The 26,216-nt window shown below is 37.1% G+C and overlaps 1 protein-coding gene across 13 annotated transcripts in view; it reads left to right on the top strand.

The window, feature by feature from the left end:
- Positions 1–26,216, top strand: part of ANKS1B (ankyrin repeat and sterile alpha motif domain containing 1B) — a gene marked incomplete at its 5' end in the record, with an annotated part of 1,156,737 nt that overhangs the window by 478,408 nt on the left and 652,113 nt on the right. For all 13 annotated transcript variants that reach the window (XR_013830584.1, XM_079937794.1, XM_079937795.1 and 10 more), the window contains one exon: positions 9,805–9,941. Coding sequence is in view for 11 of the 13 variants with exons in the window: in XM_079937794.1 (XP_079793920.1) it covers positions 9,805–9,941 (137 nt within the window). The remainder of the gene's footprint in view (positions 1–9,804; positions 9,942–26,216) is intronic.

Below are 26,216 nucleotides of genomic sequence, written 5' to 3' on the forward strand. Positions count from 1 at the left end.
AGATGTATAAAAGGATTAGTTTATAGCAGTGGGATTGAACAACAGGTTTAGTGTGAGTGAGGGAAATGAGAGAGTGAAAATGATTAGATATTGTATCTATGGAATGGGTTCTTTGAGATTAAGATGCCCAAATGAAGCCACTGCTGTTCATAATGAAGTACCTGGTTTAGCCTCAGGTATGAGAATCTGAAAAGAGTTAAATCAAAGATCACATGAGTAGAAATCAGAACACTATTGGGCTTAGATGATTACTTAAACATCTACAAGGAATCTGAAGGTTCCAAGGTGAATGGCAGGCTTGGGGTGAAAAGCAGGACTGGGAAACATGTGCTAAGGCTTTGAGGCATAAAAGAGAGTACACTGAAGTTCAATAAATGATAGATATGAGTCAGTGCAGACTATAGCAGAGTCACTTTTACGAGTGTGAAAGAATCATGGAATTTAAGCCTGTGGTACAGAAGAATAAATCTCATTTCCACCTCCAACTACTATGATGCTTTCATCTGGGGTTTTAGCAAGTTCATTTTCTAACTTCCCTTAATGGAGAGTCGGTGCCTGCTTAGGAGGGATTCTGACCTGGCAGGACAGTGCTAGGGTATGGCTTGGTCAGCTTGTTGTGAACACCAATTTGGAATGAGCAGAAGGATACAGGAGATGAATACTGGCAACCAATGAGAGTAAAATCAGAAAAAAGAATTTGTCGTCAAGACCAAACCCTGAAGCCCAAAATGGGGCTCAAAGCCAGTAGATCCTGGAAAACAAAAATCTCTCTGAGAATTGAAGCACAAATATATTCGTAAAACAAAAGATCCATGAATTGCCCAATGTGAGATAAAATATTTTATTTCTTTTATTTTTTACTTTCTTCATTTGCTTACAATTCAGTCCATAAAAGCCTTAGGAGGGGACCCATCTCCTCTGGCCTCCCTCTGCCTCTCATTTTCTTTACTGTGCATTGCCCCAGGGATCTATTTCATCTTGCTGGTAAAGGTCAAGGAATAGTCATTCTTGGCACCATCCTGGGAGAGGGATGGTGAAATTCTACTGTGTTCCAGCCAGGCTGAGCTATTTATACTTCACCAAAGGCATAATGCTCTTTCATACTTCTGCCCCATTGCTATTCTGTGTTCTTTGTTTAGAATGCTTCTCCCTCCTTGAGTGCTCGATGGCACTCATTCTTCAAGGCTGTGATTAAATATTTCTTCTTTACCTTCTCTTCTTACCCATAAACTAACTCCCTACCCTGGTCCCCTTACTCAGTTAGTGGCTCACTCTTCTGTGTTCCCATAGTGCCTGATATGTAGCATGAATGACATAGTTTTGTGATTCTGTATTTTCCCTTCTATATTTTCCATTAAATAGGCAACAACTTCAAAATGAGGCTGAGAGTCTGTTTACCATTGTAGCCTAAACATCTAACATGTTGGCCATGTTATAAATGTAAGCCAAACACCTAACATATTAGTTATCTATTGCTGCATAGCAGCTTACCCCAAAACTTGTGGCTGAAAACAACAAATATTTATAATCTCACAGTTTCTGTGGGCCAGGAATCCAGGAGGGGCGTAGCTGGGTGGTTCTGGCACAGGGTCTCTCTGAGGTTGCAGTCAGCTGTTGGCCAGAACTGCCGTCATTCAAGGCTTGGCCGGGTCTGAAGGATCCACTATCAAGCTGATACATGCAGTTATGGACAAGTTTCAGTTCCCAGCAGGCTGTTAAACTGAGGGCTTCAGTCCCTCACAGTGCCGTGTGGGCCTCTCCAAAAAGTTGTTCACAGTACAATTACTTGCTTTCCTCAGTGCAAAAGAGCTGAGAAAGTGAGAACATGAGAGGACACACATAAGACAGAAGCCAGACTCTTTCTAATCTAATCCTAGAAATGACATCTCATCACAGCTGACCCTTGAGCAACACAGATTTGAACTGTGGGGGTCCAGTTATACTCGGATCTTTTTCAATAAATAAGTACTACGGGACTACACAATCTCTAGTTGGTTGAATCTGTGGTTGGCAGAACCTCAGATACAGAGGAACTGCAGAGACCGAGGGCCAGCTGGAAAGTTATACTAGGATTTTCGACTGCATAGGTGTCAGCATCCCTAACCCCAGTGTTGTTCAAAGGTCAATTGTTTTTCTGTATTTATTTGTTAGAAGCTAGTCAACAAGTTCAATACATAGTCTAGGGGTGAGAATTTAACAAAAGCATGACTACCATGAGGCAGGGATCAATCGGAACCATCTTAGAAGCTGCCTACCACACATTTTATCTGGTAAAATATCTGCTTAATCAATACTATTGAATATGTAAAGTGGTTGGTGATAGTCATGAAGGTTCAAGTGTTTCAGTTTTCAACATATTTGAAAGAATTGCTAATTTTTAAGAAACCATTACTAGGAGAAAGTAAAATGTATTAACTATTTGGAGTATTAAATAATTCTTTAAAATAATTGTTAAATATATGTATTTTAAATTTTATTTAATTTTGGCTGCGTCGGATCTTAGTTGCAGCACGTGGGATCTTTCGTTGCGACATAGGCTCTTCGTTGTGGTGCGTGGGCTTCTCTCTAGTTGTGGCGTGCGAGTTTTCTCTTCTCTAGTTGGGGCAAGCAAGCTACAGGGCGTGTGGGCTCTGTAGTTTGCGGCACGTGGGCTCTAGTTGAGGCGTGCGAGCTCAGTAGTTGCGGTGCGCGGGCTTAGTTGCCCTGCAGCATGTGGGCTCTTAGTTCCCTGACCAGGGATTGAACCCGCGTCCCCTGCATTGTAAGGCGGGTTCTTTACCACTGGACTACAGGGAAGTCCCCTAAATAATTGTTAAATATTAACTTCCTCAAATGGTACATAGGAAGTACTTTCTCACTGAAAATAATGAAGAGAAGATATTTGGGCTATTTTACTTATGATTTTCCTTCTTTCTTTCCCAGAAATGATGGTCATGTACCATTACTAAAAGTTACTTTAGAATCAAAAGATTCAATTGGTCTTATTCATTTATTTATTCATCCATTCAGTGAGCATCTTTTGAACACTTATTGTGCACAGGGCATTGCCCTTGCTTTAGATATCATGTTATTTGTTTTACAAACCTTAAATGAATTTTTACTTTCATAATGAAACCTTAGTTTTTAATTGCATAGTGAGAAGAATGTTCGTGTATAATATGAATATGGAAAAGTAAATTTATAATATAGCATTCTTCTAGGTTTCTCCCTAAAAGGAAGGCCATTTCCATGGGAAGTACTTATGAGAGGGGCCTACAACCTATAGACTACAAATGAAATCTAGCCTATGCTTGTTTTTGTAAATAAAATTTTCTTGTAATAATACAGCCACACCTGGGAATTCCCTGGTGGTCCAGTGGTTACAACTCTACAGTTTCACTGCCAGGGGCCTGGGTTCAGTCCCTGGTCAAGGAATTAAGGTCCTGCAAGCTATGTGTCGCGGCCAAAAAAGAAAGGTAAAAAAATATATAGCCATACCCATTTGCTTACATATTGTCAATGGCTGCCTTTGTGCTGCAACAGCAGGGTTGAATAGTTATGAAAGAAACATCCTAGCCTGCAGAGCTTAAAATGTTTACAATCTGGACCTTTGCAGAAAAAGTTTGCCGATTTCTGACTTAAGGCCAACAATTAAAAATTATACTTTGGGACTCCCCTGGTGGCTCAGTGGTTAAGGCTCCATGCTCCCAATGCAGGGGGCCGGGGTTCCATCCCTGGTAGGGGAACTCAGATCCCGCATGGCGCAACTAAGACCCAGCACAGCCAGATAAATAAATACTTTAAAAAATTATCCTTCATGATTTGCTAGACTAATAATTATTAAATACTTGACAATTATTTAGTGCTGTATTCAACTTTCCACAATAATACCTCAAGCCATCTATCTAGTTATAGTTATTATTATTATTATACATGTGTATGGTAATAATAGCAAGAGCTACTTTAATTGAGCACTTACTATGTGCCAGGCAATATGTTAAAATACACACATACATACACACATATCTTATTTATCCTTACAAAAACACCAAGAGAGGGCTTCCCTGGTGGCGCAGTGGTTGAAAGTCCGCCTGCTGATGCAGGGGACACGGGTTCGTGCCCCGGTCCGGGAAGATCCCACATGCCACGTAGCGGCTAGGCCCGTGAGCGATGGCCACTGAGCCTGCGCGTCTGGAGCCTGTGCTCCGCAACGGGAAAGGCCACAACAGTGAGAGGCCCGCATACCACAAAAAACAAACAAAAAACACCAAGAGAAAAGCACTGTTTCACAGATGAGGAAACTGAGGTTAAAAGTGGCAGGATTTCAGGTTTGATTTATTTAATTCCAGAGCCCAAATTTGTTGTATATGTCTCCTCCATTTCTTAGTATTACCTCCATGAATATTATATTCTTTTCAAACTGAAATCTTCCTTATTCCACAACTGTGCCTCTTTCCCATCTTTCTACCTTTTGCTTCTCCTACTTCCAACTCTTGGAATGTCCTTTGCACTCATTTCTTCATGTCTGAATTTCACTAATCTGTCAGAGAGAACTCCTTAATCACCACCTCTTCCATGACACCTTTCCTGAATCTCCAGCCAGAAGTAATCTCAGTCCTGTTTGTCAGCTACAGAGCAACTAGCATGGTTTCTGGTACACTTTAATTGTTCAGTGCATGCTATTGAATGATGTTAAAATTCTACTCTGTAACATTGCATATGAATTATTTTGTATTCATAGAATACTTTTCTTCTAAAAGCTCTAGTAAATTAGAAGGGTTTTTTTTTCCTAGGCTTGTTATCATAGAGAAAACTGACAGTCATAATGTATAATCTAATGCATAGAAAGGGAATGTGACAAGAAGATGTCTCATTTCAATCTGAAATTGCAAGTATCTTCAGTAATTTTCTCTAAGCAGTTTTTATACACCTCATTTCCTTTTCATCAGAAATGTTCTGTAGCTGCAGGTGTGAAATGCAGGTTGACCATGTAAAACCATCGTGGACATAGGCTGTCATTTTGCAAAGTCCACTGGATAATTGGTAGGTTTTTATAAATAATATAATAAAGGATATTTTAGGAATAAATCAGTTTCCTAAGACTCTTATGTATGTTCTAGAATATGCTTCTCATTTGGATTTTCTCCAAAAGGACCATGGAATTATAAAAGCCAGATCACCTTTCTCCATGTAATTAAGGACATTTATGACAGTTGCCATTGACACACACACACAGGTTTTATTCATTTTATTTCACTTAGTATTTTTAAAAGATTGCAATGAGCTAAAAGCTGTGGAGAGAATAAAGGAAATATAAGTCACTGTGAAAATATAACCTAGTCTGGAAGAGATAATGAACAATGCAAGGTAGTATAAAATCAAATTTTCAGTGTAGTGCTGCATGTCATGGCTTCAGAAGATGGAGACAGAGTCTTTTCTAAATTTAGCACTTGATTACCCACTGTCTTGTACTATGTATTAAATTACTTACAAGAAACATTCAAGAAGCTTTTGCTTTATAGTCTGCATGGACTACCCAGCAGTTTTTTCTGGCTTTGATGCAAAATCACTTAACAGGGCCAGCCCTTGCAGTGAATCATTCCTCAAGGGATCATCTCTTATTCCTGGAATTAAAATTCTGTCCCTACCAATTTGTGTTAATAGCTAAGATACTGGTCTCAAATCCTGCCCAAGTACTCACAGTCATTACTCTAGATGTATTACCTACAAAGTACTACTATTTATTTTCTTGCTTTTCCCTCTAGATTTTCTTTCGTCTTCCATATTTTAATTTAATTCTGATAATATTTGGTTTAATAGGGAAAATGGAAACTCAAATTTATTAACTGCATACTATGTCATTATGTGCTAGTTCTTTTTCATTTGTGTTCTCTCACCTTTTTCTGCACACATAAACCCTAGAATGTAGTTATTAATCCTCATTTTTAAAGAAAAACTGAAATCCAGAGCAGTTAAATGAATTGTCTAACATTGAACAGGCAAGTTTTCCACAGACTCCAGCATCTGGTATTAGAATGTGAGTTTGGATGCTTTTTTGAATTAATATTTACTAATAGACAAAGAGCGATATTTAATGTTGTATATTTTATTCTAACAAAAAGTTGAGTAAAAAGTAGCACAGAATTGAAGATGAAACAGACAATGGAATAGGATACCATGAGTGAGAAACAGAGACACAGAAATAGATTCATGAAGACTTCAAATATTGGAATTATCAGACAGATTAAAAACAAACCCACTTTACTTGCTGTTTCTAATCAATAAAAGCAAGCCTGAAAATGTTGTTAGGGAATTGAAAATGCTAAATGGTGATCAATGTATTTGAAAAAGAACCAAATAGAAATTTTAGAACTGAAAAGCATAACTGAAAGTAAGAAAAAGGTTTGATAGCAGACTAGACACAGCTGAAGAAAGAACCAGTAAGCTGGAAAATGAGTGTAAGAAACTATTCAGAATGCAATACAGAGAGAAAAACGATGAAAGTACAAAAGAGAGAATAAATGATAAGGAGAATAAAGTCTGACATTATTTCACTGGAGTCCAAAAGGAGAGAAAAGAGAAAATGGGGTAGAGGCAATACCTGAAGTGATATGGTAAGGAGTATATGCTCCTCCAATAGTCTTTCCTGTTTCTGCTTATCAAAACTACATCCTTTCAGTTCCTCAGGCCAAAAATCTTAGTCATGCCTGCCCTCTCTATTTCTCTTCTACCCTGTATCCAACACATCAAGAAATTCTATTAGTCTACCTTCAAGATACACCCAGAATCCAACCACTTATCACCAACTCAAATGCAAATGCCCTGATCTATCCTGGGTCACTGGTCTTAACAGATCTCCTTGCTTCCAGGTATTATACCATATAGTACACACAAGGGTACCCTAGGATGTTTTTATGGTTGACATTTTCTGTTTTTATTATTTTTTTCTTATTGTCTCCATGTTCTACTTTGTTTTTGTGGAGTTGGTTAACTCTGTTCAGAAGTAGAGACTGCCCATACCTTGACTATGGCAATAGTCTTCAGGCTCTGCCCCTTCCAGTCACTTTTGCATACCAATGGCATGCTAACCAGCAGAAGGGCAATGTGCCATCAATCTAGAATTTCTTGTCTTCCACTTACTGGAAATATAACTTTGTGATTGCCTTTTCTGTAAAAGGAGAATGGTAATAATAGAAACTACTTCAAAGAATTATTTTAAGGCTATTTCAATGAGCTTCAGTAAGTAAAAGGAATTTAACATGCTCCCTGAGCATAATAAATGCTCAATAACCATTAGCTATTATTATCATTACTATGCCAGTCTCTGCTTAAATATCTTCAATATTTTGCATTGCCTACAGAATTAAGCGTAAACTTAACATAATAGTAAACCTTCTTTTACTTATCTAAACTTAGCTCCAACTTCTTCCTAATGTAAAATACCAGCTTCATCTATGCTCTTTCCACCTCTGTGCCCTCATGTTTTATGTTCTGTCCCAGCTTTCTTGCCTGAAAACTGCAGCTTTTCACAACCATCTTCCTTCCCAGCCAGTCTGATTTCTTCTCCCCCTGCTTTTTCACCATGCTTCATTTATCTGTTATTAACTCTCAAGTTATATTGCATTATAATTTGTTTGCATGTCTGATGCCACATTTGATTGCATACTTCTCAAGGGCAGAGATTTAAAAAAATTCTACTAGACTTTATTTTTTAGAGCAGTTTTAGGTTTACAGAAAAATCAAGCAGAAGGTATAGAGATTCCTCATATACTCCCTGCTGCCACACAGGCATGGCCTCCCCCACTATCAACATCCCCCTCCAGAGTGGTACATTTGTTGCAACCAGTGAACCTACATTGACACATCATTATCATACAAAGTCCATAGTTTACACTAAGGTTCACTCTTGGTGCTGTACATTCTATGGGTTGGGACAAATGTATAATGACATATATCCATAGTTATAGTATCAGAGAGAAAAATTGCACTGCCCTAAAAATCCACTGTGTTCCACCTATTCATCCCTCCATACCTCCTAACCCCTGGCTAGAAATTCTTTTCCAATTTATCCTTTTTTGTTGTTGTTGTTTTGTTTTCTTTGTTTTTGTGGTACGCGGGCCTCTCACTGTTGTGGCCTCTCCCGTTGTGGAGCACAGGCTCCGGACGCACAGGCTCAGCGGCCATGGCTCACGGGCCCAGCCGCTCTGCGGCATGTGGGATCTTCCCGGAACGGGGAATGAACCCGTGTCCCCTGCATCAGCAGGCGGACTCTCAACCACTGCGCCACCAGGGAAGCCCCCAATTTATCCTTTGAACATAACATAATACCTAATACATAATTGACCCCAAATAAATGTTTTTACATGTATGACTGAATGAATGAAAGGAGGAAGGGACAAATTAGAGAGAATGAGCGCATCTTGTCATTCTTGCTGGCTGATGTTTTGTCTCTGTTTCAGTGGTTACTCATACTACCTTAGCCTACTCAGAAGATCACCCCCACAAACTACCGTCTTTCAGAACCTGGCTTATTTTTGAGATGCTTATTCAGACCCCACCATATATATTAAACCCGAATCAAGAGTGAGCTCTGGAAGCTTTTAAGACTTATTTTATGAATTATCTATTTAATTCAATGTATCACACTTGCATTTTTTGTTTCATGAACCTATGTCTGTATTCCTCAGTGAGACTAAATTATATTTTTGTGTGGTGGGTAAAGTTTCATCCCCTCACTTTTTATGAGCAAGAGGTGCCTTAATAAATTATTGCTTTTCACTTGGGATTGTAGACAATGGCCATGGAACAGAGAAACTTGCTGGTCTCTAATGAAGTCACAGTCTTAGTCACTTTTACGTCAGTTCAGCTAACTGTCTAGAACAAAATTATTGGGGACTAATTAAAAACATAACAAGGAAGTAAATTTTTTGAAGATTTGAGCTTACAACAGTTTTCCTAAAAAGTCATAGGGGATTGCCAAATTGTTGTTAAAATAATATAACTTCTGTGTGCTAGCAGGAGTTATTTACAGAACATTTTCCATCCTTTCCCCAGTATTTTAAACATTCTAAAACTACATCTTTGATCTTATTTTGTTTTGACATAAATTCAGGAAGAAAATGTTATACATGTTGCTGATTTTTAAGTCATCATTTTCTTTATTTATGCTCCCCCAATACTGAACATAAGGGAAGATTACTTTGGATTTTTGAAATTTCATTCACTTAGTTTTTGACCATATAGGAAGATATATTTATCTGTGAGTGATAGTTTTTTTTTTTTTTGTCTACATTATAAAACTATTTTGCACCAATATTTTTTCATCAAGTTTAATTCACTGGGATGCTTTTTTACAGTTTGAGGGATTTCTGGGAAAAATACTTTGAGAAGCCTTGAATTGGGGTTTTATGAATCAGGGAGGTATGAAACTTCTCCTTTTAATAAAAATCAATACTCACTTGAAATATTATGGAAAAAAACTACTTCAATCATATAAAAGACATATTTTTTTAGTTGAGGTTTTAGTCATTTGTATAATGGCAGTCTTAACAATTATGCTGGATGATCTATCATTATGAATTAAATAATAATACTCTTCCTTCTTGGAACATTTCTACACGGGAAGGTATTTACCATTTTAAAAGAAAACAAAGCATTCAATAAACATTATTTTTAAAATATACTGCTGAGTGTATTCCTCATTATGATCTTGTAATTAATACCAGTTTTAAGTTGAAATCTCAATTCATGTTTACTGAAGTAATTTCAAGTCTTAAAAGGTAAACTGAGTGATTAGGTTCATGGTAGTTCTATTTTTATTCACAGAGAATGCCTCTGAGGTAGCATTTACTGCTCCAGGAACTAGTAACCATAGAAACAGCTCCACAGGCCCAACACCTGACTGCTCACCTCCATCCCCTGACACTGCCCTCAAAAATATTGTAAAAGTCATTCGACCCCAGGTAAGTGTCCAGCATGACATCATCTGCACTATAATATATTTCAATTTTGAATCAGTGCATGTACACCATTTATATTGCAATGCCTGGACTATCTTATAATAAGTAAATGGATTTTCAGATTAAAAGAATGGACTTGGAAGAGAATGTTTCCTTCCCTTGGAGCTGATGATAGACGTTGAAATCTGTATTGGCTTTTGGAAAAACGAATTTGTATATTACATGAAAAAACAAATTACACTTACAAAAAATGGCTATTTCACGTCATTTTTCTCTTACAACATTTTAATAATTTTGTTCCAATTATTGAACTGCTACATGTTTTCTGGTGTTTCCTTCTCCTTTTGTCTTCATTTCTCTGGATATGCCACATTGTTTGTGATCACTTCTTTATCCTTCGACCCCAGTTGTTTATATATACGTATTTTTTCCAGTTCTTTATGGCTTCAGACTAATTTTGTCTGTGTTTAATATTGCACCTCTCATTGCTCCTTATTTTCCTCCAGTGCTCACTTTCCTCTGGCTGTCTCTTTACCCTTTGTTCTTTTTTTCCATTCCTGTCACTTTTCTGTATGGGTTTCTTTCTCTTCCCCCTTCTCTTTCAGTTGGATATCCCAGTAGGCGGTTTGCAGGCAAGCTTTAGAAATATCATTGGGACAAGCTGTTCTGTGATATTTCATTGAAAATAGCACTTATAAAGCTGTTTGCATTATATTTTTGCCAACAGATGGACTCAGAACATGGAATTGGTGATGTTCTCAACCTGGCTTATTCTGAATGGGCCTCATAAAATCCAAGAGAGGGGAACTTTGGATCAGATCAATGCCATTCACTATCTACTTAGATATATAGTATGAACGAATACTTTGAGCCAATTTGCAGAACAAATATGTCTTTTAAGGTAGTTTTGGTCTAAATGAGCAATGATTTGTTTAATATCTAACCTTCTTTACCATAACTTACTTTGGATTATTTTATTATAATCATCATCCTCATCAGTAAAATGGCATTTAAGCTTTACATATCCACTACAGCTTGTAGAACACTTTCATACAAATTGTTTTGTTTAACCTTTATCAGTTCCAAGGGAATGTATATTTTAGTGTTATGGATAAGGATATTGGCACTCCAAAGGGGCTAAGTTGTGCAACTGATTGGAAGTTTCTTTCCTTTCTTTGGTATAATAATTAATTGTCTCCTGCCATCCTGTTCAGAGGGTAGAAAAATCCTCATTAGGTTGTATAACTTGTTACATCTTTATGAGGCTAAAACGTACAGGTTCATAGGCATAGGTAACATTTCACACAGTGTCCCAATATGTACAGGAGAAAAATGTCTTCAATAATTCCTCTTCCTTCTCAGGGGAATTTGACCTAGTTCATTTAATTCAAGAAATAACCCTCACTAAACTTAGATTTAGATGCTAAATATCACATTTATTATCATTGTCTTTCTCATTAGATGAAGGTGGTTCTGGTGTTATTGTGCAGCTGTTACATTTTCAGCATTTTAAACTATTTATGCAGGAGATTGCCCTATATATGTTAATAAAATCTATTACTAAACGTATTTATCTTTATACCAATATAAATTCTCTAATGTAAATGCATTTGATCATTTAATGAATGAAAAACAGATTCTTTTCTACATAATCTAATCAACTCTACAGGACCTTATTCCATGAATCCTCCTTTGCATACTCTATTTTGTTGTATTTTAACTTATTTTAATAAACTTTGAAGAAAACTAGAGGTAGTTTTAAAGCCAGAAATTTCATTTGACTCCATTCCTTGGTTCTGTCCATTTTTAAAAGTGTATGAAGGTAACTGACTCCACTTTCCTTTCTTAGATGTTATAATGATGATTTAGGGAGGGAAAAATGAAGGGAGAAAGTCAGGAAACTAAGTCTGATAGTATTTAAATTAGAACCAATGCAGCCTGTATGTGTGTATGTTATAGACAATAACAGCTAAGGTATATAACTGGGAAAGAATACAACCTCAATTGGGCTACCCTTTCTTTCACCTCAGAGATATTGGTGCATTACTTATTTCTCCTCATGAGTCCTGATCTCCTGGGGTTCCTCATTCACTGTAGAGGGCAGAGAATAGAAAATTCAAGCGAAAGTAATTATGAAGGAGTTTTGGGGTAGGACATGTGATTTCAGGAAAGGGTTTAGAGACCAGAGGGTGTGGATGGGGGACAGCTAGATGGATAGAATAGAGGACTCCCTGGTGTGTTTTGACAAGTCACAGGTGTGTCAGGCATTGAACATTGTCAAGGACTACTGTTCCAAAGAACAGAGAATTATTAGTTAGCTTATATAAGAGCCTATACTGTGATCATAGGTTTAACCCTCTGAAGTGTTTGCTAATTCTCCTGGCTTTTCTGTCTGGAAATGCAAGAATGTGGTTTGATTGACTTGTGGGTATTCAAATACTTTTTTTTTTCATTTACTAATTAGAAAGTAATAACATGGTTGAAATAATCATTTCACTCTTAAAACTGGTGATGGGCCTTGAAAATAAAAGTATAAATGCAACTTTTATTCATGAATTTACATTTATCTGCCTGAGCATTAGCAGATGTGTTTAGCCTTATTGTGAGAAGAATGATATAGAATAGATGAGAGATAAAAACAGGACTTTTCATCTTATTCACTACAAATAGATACTGATTAGATAGAGCAAATTAGGTTACGTCTCCTTTGCCTGATGCATACCTTTTTCTAGTCTACTTTCCATAACTATAAATGAAGAATATCCATTGTAACCAAGTTCTTGCTTTCAGTATGAGGTAGAGCTGATTATACATTTCATGTATTTCTGTTTGGTGTTTTAATTACTTGGAAGCTACAGACGTTGCAGTGCTTTGTTGAGTTTGATTCTATTTGGCATATTTATTAACTCATTAAGTCATAGCTGTTAGTTCTGCATCCCGTATTTGATCTTTTTTTTTTTTTTTGCGGTACGCAGGCCTCTCACTGTTGTGGCCTCTCCTGTTGCAGAGCACAGGCTCTGGACGCACAGGCTCAGCGGCCATGGCTCACGGGCCCAGCCGCTCCGCGGCATGTGGGATCCTCCCAGACCAGGTCGCGAACCCGTGTCCCCTGCATCGGCAGGCGGACTCTCAACCACTGCGCCACCAGGGAAGCCCTGTATTTGATCTTTTTACCTTTGCTTCTTTGGGCTCTTTCATGTCTTAAAATCCTCCAGATTGTGAAACGTTCTATTTTCAATTCATAGAGCCTGAAAGATTTATGTGCTACTTGCTTCTCTTTGTTTTTCTCCAGTGTATTAACCCACAAGCCTGAGTTTCTCTATTTAGATGAATTCACAAGGCTGGGTTCACTTACTTATACTTGAAAATAAAATTATTTTTAAATTTGAAAAAATACTTGAAATACTTGAAAAAATATTACCTTTAAAAAATTTAGGTAGGTCTATTGACATACAAGTTTTTTTTTTTTGGCTACTAAATAATTATAGTTCCTTGTAATGGCTTTGTTTTTTTAAAGTTCTCCTGGTGAAAGTATCTTTTTCCCCTAATTGAAGAATACAATACAGTTTGATGGATTTTGACAGCTGTGTTTGTAGGTGTAACCACCACTCAAAGCAGGATATATATAGAACATTGGTGTTACCCCCAGAAAAAAGAGGTATACCTCATACCTCTTTCCAATCAATGGCCCCTATTCCTGCCTCAGAGACAACTGCTTTCTGATTTTTATCACTATTGTTAAGAATTGCTTATTCTTGGACTTTATAAAAATGGAATCCTAGAGTGTGTGTGTGTGTTTTGTGTATGTCCAGGTCTGGCTTCTTTCACTCAGTGTAATGTTTTGGGGATTCACTCATGTTATTCCTTTTTTTACTGAGTAGTATTCCATTGGATTAATATAGTACAGCTTGTTTATTCAGTCTCCTGTTGATTGATACTTGTGTTGTTTCCTGTTATTTTCTATTATGAATGAATATGCTGTGAAGTCATGTTCAAGTATTTGTAAATACATATATTTTCTTATAGATACCTAAGAGTGGGATTGTTGGGTAGTAGGGCAAATGAGTAGCTAACTTTATAAGAAACTTGCCAAGAGTTTTCCAAAGTAGTAGTTCCATTTTATAATCCCCAACAGAAATATCTGAGATTTTCAATTTCTCCACAATCTCTCCAACATTTACACTTACCGTTTTTTTCATTTTAACCATTCTTATGGGTATGAAAGGATTTTTCATTATGGCTTTAATTTGCATTTTCCTGGTGACTAGTGATATTGAGCACCTTTTCCTGTGGCTGTTGCTCATTTTATATCGTTTGAGAAGTGCCTGTTCAAATCCTTTTTATGGGGTTGTTCAGTTTTCTAATTGTTGATTTGTAGTAATTCTTTATAAATTCTCATGTAATTCCAAAAGATATGAGGCATTTGTCAGGTTTATGCACTGCAAATATTTTTCCCAGTTTGTGTTTTTTAGTGGCACCTTTTGATGAACAGAATATTTTAATTTTGGTGAGATCCAACTTATCAATTTTTTTTCATGGTTAGTGCTTTTTGTGTCTTGTCCAGGTTATAAATAAATGTACCCATATTTTTTTTTCTAGAAGCTTTCTGGTTCTGGCTTTTGCATTTAGTTCTGTGATCCGTCTCAAATCATTTTTGTATGGTGTGAGGTGGGAGTCGAGATTCATTTTTTTTCCTATGTGGAAAAAGACCTTCCTCTCCTCATTGAGTTGACTTAATGCTTTAGTACTGTTTACTACTTTAACTTTCCAATGCTTCATTGTTGGTATATAGAAATGCAAATGAGTTTTATATCATCCTTGTATCCTGCCACCTGGATAATTTCTTTTAAAAATTACAGTAGCTCCTTTAAAAATAATTTCCTTAGGGTTTTCTCCTCTCCTGTCACCTGAAAATAATGATGGTCTTACTTTTTTCTTTCTGATCTTTATGACTTTTATTTCTTTTTCTTACTGCTATGACTGCATTGCAGTGGTGCACGGAAGGGGTAAAGCCAGAAATCCTTGCCTTATTTGCTATCTTTGAGGTAAAGCATTCAGTATTTCAACATTAAGTATAAGCTATAAGCTTCTTGTATGTACCCTTCTACTTCTAGTTTGCTGAGAGTTTTTAGCATAAAAGAGTGTTTTTTCCCATTTTTTCATTTTTTTTTCTGTGTATATTTAGATGATCATATGACTTTTTTCTCCTTTCATTCTGTTGAAGTGATAAATACATTCATTTACTTTTGAATATTAATCCAACTTTGCATTTTTTTGGTTAGATACGTCTTGGTTATGATGTTTTACCCTTTTTATATAGTACTTGATGCAAGAGGCATTTTAGATAAAACATTACTGTGTGGAGAGATGGGTTAGACCTAAGGGAGTCAAAGATACCTGGTTGGCTGGGATTTTGGAATGATATTAATAGATATAGAAAAAACTTGAGCAGAAGTTTATTTTGATGAAGGAGAGGGTGGCATGATAAATTTGGTTTTGTAAGCTTACTGAGTGTAAGGCATGATATACAAATTGGAATATTGGTGGGGAATTATGGTGAGAGAGGTAGGAGCTTAAGATAAAGATTTTATAGTCATTTATAGAATTTGATGGTGAAGGGAGATAGTACCAAAGGTAGTATGCTGGGAGATGTTTACACTTAAGGAAAAAAGTTAATATTTGTTGAGCACCTAATATAATTTAAGTTTCATGATTTTGGGGGGAATGGATATTATTATTGCCATTTTATAGGTGAGGAAATTGAGAACAAGGAAGTTTAAGTAATTTCTTCACATATACTTGAGAAAGAGGACCTTAGCAAAAGAGAGAGAGAAGGAACATTGACAGAGTATAAAGAAGGAAGACAAAACATTTTCATGAATATAAAGGGAGAAAAGAAAACTGAAGAAGAGATTAGTCAATACTGTCAAAATTCGCCGGGAGATGGAGGAAAAGGGAGATCAAAATGTCACTTTATTTGCTGATTATGAGGGCAAAGACCTTCAAGAATGCAAATTCCCTCAAGTGGAGAAGGTAGAAGCTTGAGATGCAAAGAGTTGAAGAGTTGGAGAAAAGCAATGCACTGACTGTAGATTAATCTTTTGAATAGGTTTGTGGTAAAAGGAAAGAAAGTATTATGGCATTGTGTTGAAAGATGGGCATGGTTAAGAAAACAGTTTTGATTTCATTTCAGGATGCAGGAAATTAAACCTTGTTGTAGAGAATAGGAAAGAGGACACTGAAAGTTGATTAGAGAGACATGAATGATGGAGACTGAAATGTTAAATTTTATAATAGAAGGAGTGACTAAATCTAATTAGCTCCAGAGTTCAAACATTCTGGCATTACTAGATGCAAGAGACACTTTGGATAAAGCATTGATTGTTAAAGTACTGCTTTCTTGGGCTATGCCCTCGGTGGTAGTTTTAGCTGGGTGTGTTTTTCCACTTCTTTCTTCTGTTTCATGACACAAATCAAATCTAAAGTAAGAGAAGAGGGTGTTTGAGAAGTGACCCAAGGTGGAGGCAGAAAAAGAGACTATTTTAGTACATTATCATCGATAAATCATTCAAACAGGTGCTTAATGTTGAACATTATAACAACATATTTTAATGAACATAGATGGATACTAACAGGAAGCCAACCTTAGAAAATTTGAAAGTTCTGATTATTTTGAGGTACTCCTGGTACTGTCCAGATCCTACCACATAATTTAAATCCCATCCTAAGTAGAATTCAGCAGAATGAAATGATTCCAGGCTGCACTCTTTTGCAGCTAAGGAGGGACCCTATGAAGAAAAAACAAAGAGGCCAGAGGGGCAAAGAAAAGAAAAAGTCAAGGGCCCAGTTTTCTCAAGAGGCTAAGGGAGATTATTTGCAGAAAGATGAGCTGTTCCTGAACTCCAACCCATGATGGACTCTGTTTCGATCAGGTGACAACTCAACTTGAAGGAATTAAATACTTTGGGTATTCTCCTGGACTTTCTGTGTGCTTAATGAACTAATAATGAAGTAATTTAATAATAAACCATACTATTTCTCCCATTATTAATGGTTTAGAACCGGGGTTGTATAAAATTCTTGCCAAATCTAGAATAACATTTTACTGGGCACTGTAGGGTTATAGAATACATATGCTAAAATTTAAAATTAGAAATGAGAGTGGGTATGTAAAAAGCAGAGGCATATAACTCAGAATGAGTATAGCATATTAGGTTGAAGCAAAAATAGATAAGGTATAAAAAGTTTTTCAAAGAGGTAATCTTTTAAAAATATCTTTATTATTGAGCATTGAACCATTTATTTCTGCTATTGCACACGTGTTTCATATATTTCTTATAAAAACCCTACAAGGTAGGTGTTTTTTCTTTATTTTACTGATTGGGTCTGAGACTAGGTTGAATAATTTTCCCAGTGTTACACAGCCACTGACTGGAAGAACTCTGATCTCCTAACTCCAATAGTCTATTAATGTTAATTACTCATTAGGGAGAAAATAATCAAGATGGCCTATTGATATTCCAGAAGGATGATGAAGTTTGAGAGGAGAATAATAGATTAGAAAAAGGAAGAAGAGCGGAAGCATAGATGGCAACAGTTTGTAGCCTGAGGAAGGGAACCAAAGAAGACTGTATACTATCATTTGGAGTCTTGCAGCCAAAGCTAAGTAATAGGAGAAAGCTGAAAACAGAAAGATAATAAAACAATAGAAAATAATCTTATGTGAAAAAAAGAACATTTTGGAAAGGAAAAAAATGGAGGAAGAAGTCAGTGACCCCAACAATCAACCAGTAGTCTTCAACAAATTGGAATGTCCTGGAAAACTTTTTATTTTTATTGAAGGATAGTTGACTTACAATATTATATTAGTGTCACATGTACAGCATAGTGACTCAATATTTTTATAGACTACATTCCATTTACAGTTATTACAAAACAATGGCTATATTTCCCCATACTGTACAGTATATATCCTTGTTGTTTATTTATTCTGTACATAGTAGTCTGTACCTCTTAATTCCCTACCCTCTTCTTGCCCCTCCCCATCCTTCTCCCCACTGGTAGGAGGTGGGAATCACCCCATATTTAGCCAGCATCATCCTAAGCAGATTCAAATGATTTAGGGAACTTAAAAAGTCTCCCAAATACGTTACCTAAAAGCTAAAGTTGCTATCTTCAGAGCCAATTGTGGATGAGACAGTGAGAGTGAGAGCATCGTCTCTCAAAGGTCACATTTCAAGTGTGGGCAAATGTGATTTAATTGGCACTATAATAACATGTTGGGTCATTATAGGGCTTGTTCCCTATATCTGTGTGTCTCTTTCTGTTTTGTTATATACATTCATGTGTTTTTATGTTTTAGATTCCTCATATAAGTGGTAACATCGAGTATTTGTCTTTCTCTGTCTTATTTCACTAAGTATAATACTCTCCAGGTCCATCCACGTTGTTGCAAATGGCAGAATTTTTTCTTTTTTATGGCAGAGTAATATTCCATTTTATATATATATATATATATATATATATATTCCCATCTTCTTTATCCATTCATCTGTTGATGGACACTTAGGTTGCTTCCATGTCTTGGCTATTGTAAACAATACTGCTATGAACATTGGGGTGCATGTGTCTTTTTTTTTTTTTTTTTTTTTTGCAGTACGTGGGCCTCTCACTGTTGTGGCCTCTCCCATTGCAGAGCAACAGGCTCTGGACATGCAGGCTCAGCGGCCATGGCTCACGGGCCCAGCTGCTCCGCGGCATGTGGGATCTTCCCGGACCGGGGCATGAACTCGTGTCCCCTGCATCGGCAGGCAGACTCTCAACCACTGCACCACCAGGGAAGCCCCATGTGTCTTTTTGAATTAGTGTTTTTGTTTTTTTTCAGATATATATCCTGGACAACTTTTTAACAAAATGCCTGGCCCTATCCCCCTGACCAATTAAATTGATATCTCTAAAGACAGGTATTTTATGCAATCATATGTAACATTTTGCTTTTAGTACCTTTTTTTTAAGAATTAAATTCTAATCATGCTCTGTCACATACCCTTCGTGTAACCTTTCTAACCCTCAGTTTGTCAGCAAAGTGAGGATGGTGTTTGCCTTGCCTGCTTCTCAGGGACATAGTAAAGCTCAAATCAGATAATATGTGCCATGGCACTGTGTAAATTATAAAGCTCTATAGTGACCCAACTTGTTATTAGAGTGGCAATTAAATCACATTTTCCCACATTTGAAATACAACCTTCGAGAGATGAACCTCTCACTCTCGCTGTCTCATCCACAGTTGGCTCTGACGATAGCAACTTTGGCTTTTAGGTAACGTATTTGGGAGCCTTTTTAAGTTTCCTGAATCATTTGAATCTACTTAGGATGATGCTGGCTAAATATGGGATGATCCCCACCTTCAACATTGCATGCCTTAGAGATGTCTCCATAAGATAGCCACGGGAAGTATAAACTCCTGAAATCTGGGATATGAGAGAATCCAATGAAGATAAATGGCTCAGTGTTGGGTCAGGCTGACCCAATGCAGGGGAAGGAAAAACCAGCATCCAGAAAGCATCCACTATGAACTGCATCTTCCATTAGTGACTAAAATCACCATCATTCTGTATAGAGATCGTGCCAATCACATGTCAGAGGAATATTAGTCATCCTCATTTCTCTTCTTTTGATGAAATCCTGGCTGAATTTGTCCACCAGGAAAATGGGAAGTTATTTGTTACTGACACTTTCAACATGTAAAAAGAATTTTCATTTCCTTTTCTAAGCATGAAGTATAATTCTCTGAATTTTGTGCCCACATTGCCATTGACAAACAGCAGACCTTATTGAAGTGGGGTTTTCTTTTGTGTTATTCAGGTTTCTTCTTCCATGTACATAAAAATCTCAGTGGATAAGGTTCTTTGTCATGTCTTTTTCTCTAGAGCATCTCTAGGCACTCTGAATAACAATGCATAGATGAAAAATGCTCTGGAAAAAATTTCCTTAAAAAACAATATGTCCAGAAAGTAGAGTTGGCATTATTACTTTAAATGTCTTAAGTGGTAGATTAGAATTTGAAATCTAATCTCATCCCTCCTATTAGGTCATTTGTTATTGACTTGCACTGGGTAAAGTTAAAAGCCCCCAATTACCTCTGCCTCTAATTCATGGAAACCTGTTTGACCGCATGATGAATAGTGTACCTAATGTATGAGGCTGAAGCTAATTACTTCTATTTCCTGATCTTTGCTGTTCTGAAATTGTGGAATTTAGCTCTGCAAACATCACAGAGCCCATTGTTACTTTATTTGTTCATTCATTAAATAAACATTTAATTGAACTGTGCCTACCATATGATGGGCCTCATAAGAGGAGATTTGAATATGAAAATGACCTAAAAGAATCTTTAATCAATTGAGGGAGACTTGCTTTAAACAGATAATGTTTGGAATTTCACTGATGGAATTTATTGCTGGAATTCCCCATGGATCATCCTCAGACCCCCTTCTCTTCTCAGTCTACACGTACTCCTATATACTCGCGTCCAGTTCCAGAGCTCTAAATGCCATCTATATTCTGATTACTCCTAAATTTATATTCCAGCCCCAACCACTTTCCTGAACTCTAGGCTCATAACCAGCCAGCTAATCTAAATCTCAAATTAAATACCTAAGAAGCATTTTAAGCTTAACATTTGTGGCGCTAAACTTTGTATTTCAGTTAATAGCAGCTCAGGCTAAGAGACTTGACCCCATCGTTGATTCTTTTCTTTCTCTTACGCCCTCACATCCAATCCAACAGAAAACCCAAGAGGCCAGCAATCCTCAAAGTGTGGTTTGGGACCGCTTGGCAGTCTCCAAGACCCTTTCAGAAGATCTGTGAGGGCAAAGATATTTTCATAATAGTACAAAGAGATTTTGCCTTTTACACTCTTATTTTTACACCAGTACTTAGTGGAGTTTTCCATCGTTGCACTGTGATGTTCAGTGACATCATAGCTCTGATGGCTCATGAAATGTGCACTTGTGTATTCTTATGTCTTAAAAGTATCTCAGTTTTAATTTTTTATATATTGAATATTTACAGATATTATACCCTTATGAACAAACACTCTTTAGTGTTCTCAATTTTTAAGGGTGTAGAAGAGTCCTGAGATTAAAAAGCTTAAAAATTGTTCCTTTATCTTTCCTTTCAAAATATGTCTTGACTCAGGACCCTCTTATCATGTCGAATAAGCCATTAACATCTCTTAAGTGGACTTTTGAAAAAGCATGTAACAACCTAATTGGGAAAAGAATTTGAAAAAGAATAGATACTTGTATATGTATAACTGAATCACTTTGCTCTACACCTGAAACTATCACAACATTGTTAATCAACTATACTCCAGTATTAAAAAAGGAAAAGAAAAAGCCTCTTAACCTGTTTTGTTTGCGGCACTGATCGTTGTGCCCTTATCATCCTTTTGCAAATCAGCAGATAGACTTACGTAAATCAGATCATGTTATTTATCTGTTCAACCTTCTCATCTCACTCAGACTAAGGCTTACAACACCCTATATAATTTGATTCTCTCTTTAACCTCTTAATCTGTCTCCTGTCATTCTCTACCTAACTCATTTTACTCCAGCCAGGCCATCTCCCCTGCATGACCTCAGATAAGCCAAACAGCTCCTGCCTTAGGTTTTTTGTTCTCATCCTTGACTTGCCTGAAATGGCCTTCCCTCAGAGACCTACGTGGCTTATTATCTTTCTTCCTTCAGGTCATTATTCAGATGCCACCTCATGAAAGACGCCGCCTCTGACCACTGAATATAAAGTAGCCACTATTTTACTTTCTATCTCCTTTATGCTATTTTTTCTTTATAACGTTTTTTCATTCCTGAATTAGCATTTATGTGTTGATTTGTTCTGTCTTTCTTCCTCATTTGAATGAACATTCCATGAGAATGAGAACTGTATCATATTATTATGATTATTAGTATTAAATTCTCAGTCACAGCACCTAGAACAGCACCTGGTACATAATTTGTGCTCAATAAATATTTGAATTAATTAACTGAGAATGGTTGGGTAAAGGGCAGTGAAGACTATTCTAGGAAGGGGGTACTCAAATTGAACTTTATATTTGAATAAGAATTAGCTAGATGAAGTGGTAGATACATAGTCCAGGGAGCAGCATAGGATGCGTAGGGCATTTAAAGTTTTTTGACTTAATGCTCTGACAAATCCATCTAGGATATTCTAATGAGTCAAGAAGCCCCAAGCAGATATTCTACCCTCTTCCCCTCAATCAGAATGTCCTAATCTCTACTGAGTATTCATCCTGAGTATTGTTCTTGGCGAAAGAAGGGTTTTCATTGTAAAATATATAGAGGAAATACAGGGTTAAACACTTTTCTTTACTGAAGAATTTTTCATAGCCTTCCCCCACTACCATCTCTGGAAACTCACTAATATTTTTCACAACTAGTGATCCATAAAACATAATTTGGGAAGCATGATCCAGGTCATTTGATATATTTCTTTGTAGCTGACCCGAGCAATTCCATTCTGGTTTGATTTTTTCACTCATTCTCTATGAATTCACACTGTTGAGAAAGGGAGCATGCTGACTCAGCAATAAGTAGTGTGATTCATTTAGTATGTTGTATATAGAGTGGTATCTATACATTGTCTACTTAATCTTGTAAGCAACCATGTGAGATAATAGGACCATTATGATTCCTATTTTATATATGAGGAAAAGTAAAATGAATATAGTGTGTATTGTATCATGCTGACAAACAAGTTTTAAATCAATTAAGTTAAATGCCTAAAACCCAGAAACCAGTAATTTGAAGGTTCTATATTTTTTACTATAATACGGTATTATTTTAGCATCATTCTCCTTTATACTGATTGAATTGTACTGAATAAATTTGCTTCAAACATTATATTAGGCTCTATGAGGAATAAAAACATTTACATAATTCTCTGGGCTTAGGAGACAAATTAACTACATTGCTTTCTTCTTCTCCCAGACTCAGAACCAATTGAGAGATGGGATGCAGGAGTTAAACTAATTAAAATCAAACATCATATATTTAACTTACTGATAGACTAATTGGCCAGTGTGATTCTAGGTATGTGGCCAGATGTGCTTGCCCCTGAATTAGACACACATCCCAACCTATCACTGGCATAGCTAGACAATCTACAAGGTGATTTTGTCACAGAAGAGCAGAGAATACATTATGCTGACATATTGGCTCTGAAGAGGAAAAACCCAGAAGGAGCAGAGATGAGCATGCTTAGTTAGTTTATTCCCCAAAGTCATTTTATAGCTGTGTAATTCTAGCTCCTTAGGGGAGAAATGAGTGAAGGGTAGGAGAATAGGCCAAGAGCGTTCCTCTAATGGAATTCCCCTTCTTGTGGAAATATGAGCCCAGAGAGTACAAGTTCAGCTTAATAAAAAGATAATAAGATATACTTCATTTGGTCCAGCAGCCTAGAGTGTTTGGATAATAAGACTTACTATACTTACTTGCCAGACATCATCTCACTCCAAAAATCTGCTCTTCCTTCCTTATATCAGTTAATGGCAGCACCATCTAGTCAGTTTCCCAAACCAGAAATTTAGGTTGCCCTAGATGTCTCCCTTACCTTCTCTTCCTCAGTCTAATTAGCCACCAAACCAGGATAACTCTGTTTCCCAATTATCTCCCAAAGCTTTTCGCTTTTCTTTTTTTTTTGTGGTACGCGGGCCTCTCACTGTTGTGGCCTCTCCCGTTGCAGGCTCAGTGGCCATGGCTCACGGGCCCAGCCGCTCCGCGGCATGTGGGATCTTCCCAGACTGGGGCACGAACCCGTGTCCCCTGCATATGCAGGTGGACTCTCAACCACTGCACCACCAGGGAAGCCCGGTTTTTCACTTTTCTTCACTCCCACTGCAATTGTCTCAGTTCATCTTCTCTTGACTTGATTTTTGAAATAACTCCCACAGTGTCTCCCTTGTTGTCATTCTCATCTGCTTCTAATTTACCTTCTACATTTCTCACTGTGATCTTCATGTTATTATTATTCTTCTATATTTTGAAACAATCAAAGAATTATATTACAGCAAAGTTAGAAACACAATATAAAGATCTTTTTCCTGGGGCTTCCCTGGTGGCGCAGTGGTTGAGAATCTGCCTGCCAATGCAGGGGACACGGGTTCGAGCCCTGGTCTGGGAAGATCCCACATGCCACGGAGCAGCTGGGCCCGTGAGCCACAATTACTGAGCCTGCGCGTCTGGAGCGTGTGCTCCGCAACAAGAGAGGCCGCGATAGTGAGAGGCCCGTGCACCACGATGAAGAGTGGCCCCTGCTTGCCACAACTAGAGAAAGCCCTTGCACGGAAACAAAGACCCAACACAGCCATAAATTAATTAATTAATTAATTTTTTTTAAAAAAGATCTTTTTCCTGGAACTATATGTAAGATGTTAACCTGATGCCCCATCAGCCCGAAATGCCTTAGTGTGCTATTTCTTGCAAAAAAGAAAAAAGGACATTTAACCAGAAAATAACCCATCAAGATCAGATCATTTACCTTGATATATTACTACCATTTAATCGTAAAACCCCGTTCAAATTTTATCAATTGTCCTAATAATAACTTTGTGGTAAAATATACAGTCCAGAATCATACATTGTGTCTATTTGTCTTTTCTCTTTAATCTCTTTCAATCCGAAACAATCTCTCAGTCTTGTCTGGACTTTTAAAACCATGACACATTTGAAGATAACAAGTCAGTTATTTTATAGCATGTCCTTCAATCTGGGTTTATCTGATACTTCCTCATAATTAGATTCAGGCTATTCATCTTTGTTACAAAGATCCAGAAGTGACTCTGCATTGTTTTGTTGTTGTTGTTTATTGCATCCTATCAGGTGGTACATGATTCTGACTTGTCTTATTTCTGATATTGTTCACCTTGATCATTTAATTAACATTGTGTCTCCCAGGCTTCTTCACTGTAAACTTATTCTCTATTTTCTGTAACTTACAAGCATTTGTGGAAGAGTACTTTGAAACTATATTAATATCCCATTTACTACAAAACATTCAATTTTAAAATTTATTTATATGTATTTGTTTAGACCCATGTTTTCCTATTTTAGTCAATGAGTTTTACAACATTACTCTCATTATTTGTTTTGATACTTAAATAATTCCTGATTTTGCCAAAGGGAGCCCTCCTGTGTCCTTTTCACATATCCCCATCATTCTTGGAGTACTTTCTTACTTTTGGGAACAATAAGATATTCTAAACTTATATATAGTTTTCCAGTCCCAGATATGGAATCAGCCATTTTGCCAAGAAACCCTATTTAGTGGAAAATGGTAGTTAGATGCCAAGATTTACGCACTAGGTATATTTATTACTGTTAGGATGTCACCACTGCAAGACCCTCTCAGTGCACCGAGCTAGGAAATATTTACATGTTTGGACAATATGTATATATATGTATACATGTGTATATACAAGTATATTTATGTATATGCATTTATATTTATATACCCATCTTTATAGATATTGAAATTCATGAGTTCATAGTGATACTGTGATTTCAGTGTGAACACCACAGAATTCATTTTCATATTTATAATTTATTTTCTGATAGTTAGAAACATGACCTCCATTATCCGTAATGTATTTAGTTATTTGATCTGGTTCCTAACACCATTTAGGGCTATCCCCATATGTATACACCAGCCTCACCCCATTTGGATTCTGCCTCCCCGTGCCAGCCCACCCCCACATAGATGCCATTTCACGCTGCTCAGGGTGTGTCACACACCATGTAGTCCACCCTCCCCTTACCTTCTGTGTGCTCTGACTCTCTGCTTTGGGCTGAGCCTTGGTGAGTCCCCTCTTCACTCTGGCATTGCTTTGACTCTTCACCCCAGCTGCCCTCCACACACTGTTGAGATGTGTGACACCCAAGCCAGGCCTCTCCTCTGTGGGGCTACCCTCCTCACCTTGTGTAGGCTTTGTCCCCCAGTGCCAGATTCTCCCCCTGGGTGGCAAATGATCTTTTTACACTGTCAACCTGATCATGTTATTCACCTTTGTAAAATACTCCTAAGATGCTTATTACCTCATGGTAAAATCCAGACTCCTCAATAAGGCATTAATCCATTTATCGTCTTGTACTGTACTCCTCTTTATGACTACCATCCCCTGCATGCAATCACACTGAACTCTTACAACTCCTGAAAGGAAACTTGTTCTCTCACACTTTCTAACACAGTCTGGAATATGTT

Source organism: Stenella coeruleoalba (assembly GCF_951394435.1).
Source record: "Stenella coeruleoalba genome assembly, chromosome: 11".
Classification (NCBI taxonomy): Eukaryota; Metazoa; Chordata; class Mammalia; order Artiodactyla; family Delphinidae; genus Stenella; species Stenella coeruleoalba.